At 38.9% G+C, this 6,801-nt stretch overlaps 1 protein-coding gene across 1 annotated transcript; it reads right to left on the bottom strand.

Moving 5' to 3' along the window:
- Window positions 1–2,169: 2,169 nt before the first annotated feature.
- On the bottom strand, window positions 2,170–6,576 carry SPINK14 (serine peptidase inhibitor Kazal type 14 (putative)). Its single transcript, XM_059699542.1, has 2 exons — window positions 6,189–6,576; window positions 2,170–2,562 (listed from the first exon to the last, which is right to left on the bottom strand). The coding sequence occupies exons 1-2, from the start codon at window positions 6,256–6,258 to the stop codon at window positions 2,360–2,362; spliced, it is 273 nt and encodes a 90-aa protein (XP_059555525.1). The 5' UTR covers window positions 6,259–6,576; the 3' UTR covers window positions 2,170–2,359.
- Between the last annotated feature and the right edge of the window lie 225 nt (window positions 6,577–6,801).

Here is a 6,801-nt window from a genome sequence, read left to right as displayed (position 1 = left end):
ATTAATTGTGGGGGTTTTTTAATGCCAAAAGGAATATAGGAGACATTTCTGTCATATTTCTCAGAAGACACCTGGAACCTTTACATCAAGCATGTCAAACTCGTGACCTGCAGGCCACATGTGGCCCACAACCAATATTTTTGCAGCCCAGCCAATATAATGGTATGTAAGAAATGTTTTAATAAAAATTCTGTAACTTAATTTTTACAATATCCTAATATACTTATTAATAATGAACTACAATGTTTGCTAATGACTGATTACTATAATCGTGTTGCATTCATTTCCCTCATGCACCTAATGCGCAGTTGCACCATTTCTCTCAACTAATACTAGCAGTGAATATTTTAGCAGCCGATCGCCATATCATTAGTCATGGACTGACTTGTTTGGTGTGCACAACAGGAAATATTTTGCTTTCAGGGAACAAGAAAAATAGGTTTATTTGTGTTAGGCTTATTAATTTGTACAGTTATTCAGTGTCTGGTAAGTTAATGTTCAAGAAAAAATATTAACTTTTATTAAAATGTTCTATTATTTTATGTTAATGATTACTCATTTCTTTCCGCCCTTTGTATCTAGCATGACTCTATTGAAATAAACCTACGTTTCTATGAAAATTGAAGCTTTTGTTTTTTTGCAGCCCATATAAACTTAAACCTTGCTTATTTGGCCCGTGTTAGCCTTTGAGTTTGACATGCTTGCTTTACATAGATTACCCCCACTGTTCACTGTATTATAGAGCCGAGTAATCCCAAAGTTTGTCTTGGATCCTTGGCTCAAATGTTTAATTTGGTCTACTTTTGAGATTTGAGACACATACATAAAAAACCCAAGTAAAATCATACTTTCAGAAACATTTATTAGGAAGAATGTGGAAGGCAAAGAGGGAAGAGGCCTGAAGAAGGAAGCTTTCACTATCTGATACAAGCTCAATAGGGGCAGCTCTTTGTCACCAAGAACATATGCAAGGAAAAAAGGACAGGTGAGTTGTAAGAGGAGGACTGCCATGAGGGAGAAAAAGAAGATATATTCTTTCACATCCAAGTCTGCTTAACTAGCATGCTCCATCACGTAGAAACTTAATTTGCCCAGAAGATTTCCTAAAGAAAGAGTAAGAATAAATATTTCATTAAATAGTAGAATGTCAGAGCTAGAAATATACTTTAAAATTATCTTATCAAACACTCTTATTTTATATTTGAGAATACTTAGAGCCAGAGCAAAAGAGAGAATGGACTACAAACAAAAACTAGGTTATTGGCTTCCTGCCCAGTTATCCTTTTACAATCCTAAAATGTCACTGACAATACTATGACCTATGCAACAGTCTCTTTGAAAATGGGTTATTGAAGCATAAGCTTTTTCATTGAATCAGTCCTGCATGTTAACCCTCATCTTCTCTGTCAATACTCTCACACTTTGGCTAAATTACTTAATTGTGGGGATGACCTGGGGTTTCACACTCCTGTCTTCGCTCTATGCACAAAACTACAAAATAATTGTTGTGCGGAGGACTCCAGTCTGATGCCATAGGGATAATTTTTCTTCCTGTGAAATGTACTGGCTTCTACAGAGATCAAACCTGAAGCCATGGTTTTGTGAGACCTCTGCATCTAATAACTGAAAATCATGTCACAGAAATCCAAGCCCCCCTCACACACAAAACACACTCAAAACAAAACAAAAGCAACAACAAACCACAACAAACTAAACACTCACTCTCAGCTAAAGGACCTAAGCTTTGTTGTCCCCTCATTCTAGCTTAGAGTTTCAAACACATTCAAACATAGAGGTTGAAAATATATGACATTAGGCAAAACACAATTTGTCTTAAAATCAAAGAATTTCAGGACTCTAAAAGGTATTTGAAGTTTAAGTGAAAATCCATCAGTTGGCATAGCTGTGGTTGGCAAACTGCGGCTCGCGAGCCACATGCAGCTCTTTGGCCCCTTGAGTGTGGCTCTTCCACAAAATACCACGTGCGGGCGCATGTACAGTGCGATTGAAACTTCGTGGCCCATGCGCAGAGGTCAGTTTTCGGCCTGGACGAGTCTATTTTGAAGAAGTACTGTTGATATTTTGCTCTGTTGACTAATGAGTTTACCGACCACTGAACGTGAGGGCTCAGAGAGAAGGACCGGAGGAGCACACTGAGCACATGAGCATAATGAGCCTGCTTTGTACTCCAGTGAACTTTATATGGCCACAAGCTCTTCTCAGTGGGGACTGATCATTATCTGTGCAAACTGGAGCAAATTCCTGGCATCCAGGCTGATGGTACTTGGTAGAAGAGGTAGCTAGTAATTGCTGTGGGCTAAGCTTTTTCATTGTTCTCCCACCTTCCCCCAAACAGTACTCACAAGCTCTCAACACACAAGATGCAGGGGTTTTCATAGGTTACCAAGTTGGTGCCACAGACCGGATGATATATACCACGGCAGGGCTTCAATGTCCCTTTGAACCAGCTCAAGTCTACTTTCTTATATGGACATTTCACCTGCAATTGAATTGAGAAGAATGATACAATTAGAATCACACTCAGAGACAGGTAGCTCACCTCTGGACTTCATTAGGGAAATCTAAACATAGCCAAGATCATGTTCTAGTCTCCCCAAAGCTCTCACAGCTCTCCCCTCCACGAAACAATGAAACCAGAACCTACATATATCCTATCTGATAGCAACATGATACCTCCTGACAGCAATAGAGAACAGAGGCCTGCTATGCTAGAGTTGGAAAAGGAAGAATGAATAAATAGAATTTATTTGGGAAATTCAGCTTCTCTCTCAGTCTCCTTTATTCCAAGACTATTAGATCTGGGAGTGTTCTTAGAGATTTTTTTAGGCCAACTCAGCTATGAAAACTAAAGCTCCATAATTGGGAAAAAATGCTTTGCTGAAATCCATATGCCTTGATTTAAAATATTTACCACATTTTTTATCTACTCTCAAAATCCCCAAGCCAACTCTTATCTTAAAGTTGTGAAATGTGGGATCATTTAGAATAACTCCCTGGTTTTTTAAGGAAAATGGAAAATAAGGGAAGGAACATGTGTCATCAGGGATTAGAACCCATGTCTACTTGCAAGGCTGGTGTGAGTGATGTCTTGAAGCAGTGATTCTAAGGTGATGGCTTGAGGATGGTGGTCTCAGGCACTCAGGCACTCTTAGAGCCCTACAATAGATAAAGTACCTCTGATACAAGGTGGAAGAGAGTTTTGGCTTAGTATTTAGAGACAGAAAAATCATAAGCTTAGAAACTCTCCCTTCTTTCCTTATCTATCCAACACCACCACCATGGCCAGGCCACCATCACCTACCTCCTGTTTCTGTCACCCAATTAATCCTTCCACTTTCTCTATTACCCCTGTCCTTTAGTTTCCATAATTTAAGCATCAATTGAACAATTTTATTCTGTTTATTAAGAAATCTTTAACTACACATCATTTCACACTAAAAAATTTGTTCTTAGTATGGGATAGAAGACCCATGTGATCTGGACCCTCCCAACTTTTCCCACCTACCTTTACTTTGCCTTTTTAGCGCTCCCCACCCCCAATACTCCATCTCAGGGTCTTCTGGTTTGTCATGACCACCCCCAACAAACATATTTGTTTCCCTGAACCCAATCTCATTCTGCCTTCAGAACTCAGGTTACAACCTACTGTCTCAGAGATATTTTTCAAAATACAATCCCAACCCTTCATTCTTTCTTTTTATACCTCCAATCAGTGTTTGATATATAAATATCAAATATATAAGTATTTGAGATATAAAATAGTTTAATCAGAATAAATATAAAGTAATCAAATAAAAATCAAGAATAGCTAGTATCATTGTCTATAAATGCAACTTCTTTTTCTTTTGAGTGAGAGGTGTTCATCCGGGGAGGGTCCCAATCTACTGCTGTAAGTGTAGCATCCCCTGCACACCTCTCCCTCTCTGTGACCCAGTCATCCAAGTGTTCAATCAGTATAAGCAGGGAAAGTCTTCCTCACCACTCTTCACCCAGGCGGCTACTTTTTGCCCTTCAGATCTCAGTTGAGATGTCCCTACCCCAGAGAGGCCAATACAGATCACATAGTTTATAGTAGCATCTCTACTCTTAATAGATATTCCCTATCATACCCTCTTACTTCTTGTATGTATGGAATTTACTACAAATAATAGTTGTCCCTTTCCTTTTTTTCTGGCTACTTATTAGCTTCATGAGAGAAGGCAATATGTCTGTTTTCCTCACTATTGTATCCTAAGGCATAACACAGAAGATAAATAAATATTCCTTAAAGAAATAAGTAAGAATGAGTAAGTTGATGGGCGAGGGAGAACTCCTCCTGCAGGCAGCTCTGGAGAGTAAAATGCTAGAACTGAACTCTTTGAGATCAGAGGATAAATACTAGACAGGCTCTGCGATCTTTTGCTGGAGCTACAGCCTCTATCAGGTTCTACACTCTAAACTATAGGTATCTTGAAGGCCAACCTCCCCTCAAAAGTCCTTTCTCACCAGTCAACTCATAACTGATTTTTTAAAAGAAGTACAACTTAAAAGTTACAAATGAGACAAAAACTTAAAAGTACAGAAACTCCTAAAGTAAAGGAGTACAATGATGCAAATGTATATTTTAAAAAAGTAGTCCCTCATCACCCATTTCCATCATTTATCAAACACGTAGTAGCTTCACAATATATTTAATCCTCAGAGGAGTAGGTTAAAATGAAAAGGGGGTCCCCTTCATTTTTCCTCATCCAAGTTGCAAACACAGTTTGATGCTCTGCTCATGTTCTTGCACATTTTCCTCAGTCCACGTCTTTGATGTTCCCTACTCACAACTTACACAGTCATTCTCAGCATTTGGGAGCATCCCCTCCCCAAACTGTGAGCTCCTTGAGAACAACAACTGTGCTATGCCCAAGTCCGAAGGTTCTTAAGACCCTGCCCTTCCCCTGGCAATCATGGGTGCTCATAACACTTCCCAGGTGCCATGAAGGTTCTCTGGTGTATGTACATATGACCAAATCTCAGCTTGGTTCCCAGTTTGAATCACTCTACTCTGGGCTCCTCCACCTGCAGTGTACCTGTCATATTCACATGATTGGTCTTCTAAGAATGCAACAGATGACCTTGCTGCAGTAAGGCTCAAAAATCACAATTCCAAAGAAAAACTCCATTAGAACCTCAGTCCTGGCAAGCCTAGTGAAACATTACCTTGAAATCTCCATAGGGTGGCCACCATTCTTCACGGACTGAAACCAAGACATAACTGAAAATAGTTACAAAATCTAATATCTGGTAAATCATAGCTTAATCTTTTGGCTGATTAAGAATTCTTAATCTGGAATAAAAGAATTTTAAATTATTACCAAGGAATCTTGCAATCATTTAAAGCATTGTTTTATTTTTCCATGTATTAACTTATTTTTTCTCAAAATGCAGAACAACCCCTCTTCTCCTGATAGATAATCAGTAGAAGACTATGTAGATGCCTTGCTACTCTCATAAACATTGCCAATCCAGTATATCAAATTACTTTTGAAGAACAGGAGTGGATTCAGAACTGGCAGCCCACGTATGAAAGAAATTAAGAAATGCTAGAATTTTAAAGAGGCCTTTAAGCCCAATCCCCCTATTTCACAGAAAGGGGAAAGGCCCTTGTTATGAAATGCCCAGGAATTCATGACAGATATGTAAAAAATCAAGCTCTTCAGTCCTTGAGACTCAGTGACTTTATAACTCTCTACATGACCCTTCTCTAGAAAAGGACCTGAAAAATAATGACCCATTCAGATAGATGGAAAAGCTTTTTTTTTCTTTTTCTTTTTAAAGCATTTTCAACAGTACTGAATTTCTGAGATGTGCTGCCATGTAGGCACATTGTCAGTCACTTTCACAGGTCACCTCATTGAATTACCCAAACTCCTGGTCCCCATGAATTAGGTCTCATAATCTGCATTAATAGGTGGAAAAACCAAGGCCCCTGCCCCTTAGCCCAAAGCCTTTTTTTTAAGGCGGGGAGGGGGAGGACCACACTCCATTGTCTCTCTTTCTATATATAGATACAGATATACAGATACAGTAAAATGGCATAAATAAATAAGAATTTCAAAGCATTCTATTTCAGATCACAATGAATGTTAGAGCCCACAAATCCACTCTACATTCCTGCCAGAACCAGCCAAATTACTCACCAGATGGTACCACCCGATGGATCAGCATGAAGAACAATAATGAGCAGAGCACTGGGAAAGATTTGGCCATCTTTCTTCCTGGTGTGTTCTTAAAATGATGCTCTGAGATGTCTCAGGACGTTCTTCTCTACTGCAATCACCAAAGTAGAAATAATTGGAATACCAGCTTCGAAGTGAATATCCATCTCTAATCTGCCCATTGTAAATTCTGCATATGGCACTTGGAATGCCTAATTCCACCCTTCCCCAAGAACAAATGCTCAGGAAAAGTTAAACTTTGGCTAGTCTCAAATAAAAGTATAGACCTCAGTGACAGATCTGTGACTACTCAGAAGACAGAAGTTAGTCAGCGATAACTCTTTGAACATAATTGTATTATTTTAGTATAGAGGCATTTTAAAGTGTCTTGAAAAGTCAACTTCTTACCTCAAGACTCATCCAATTGTTTTTTCTTTAAGAAGCTATAGAGAAAATGATGAGGCCACTAGAGGCTTCTAGACAAAAGCTTCTCAACAGAGGAAGCATGTCTGTATTGTTCATGAAGCAGAGGCTATCCCTGGATTAAGATAAAGATGACTAATCTTCCAGGCATCCTTGGTTATGCTGAAAAATC

This window comes from Myotis daubentonii, chromosome 5, assembly GCF_963259705.1.
Source record: "Myotis daubentonii chromosome 5, mMyoDau2.1, whole genome shotgun sequence".
Taxonomy (NCBI): domain Eukaryota; kingdom Metazoa; phylum Chordata; class Mammalia; order Chiroptera; family Vespertilionidae; genus Myotis; species Myotis daubentonii.
The sequence above is the reverse complement of the archived record's forward strand: the minus strand, read 5'-3'. Positions and strand labels throughout refer to the sequence as shown.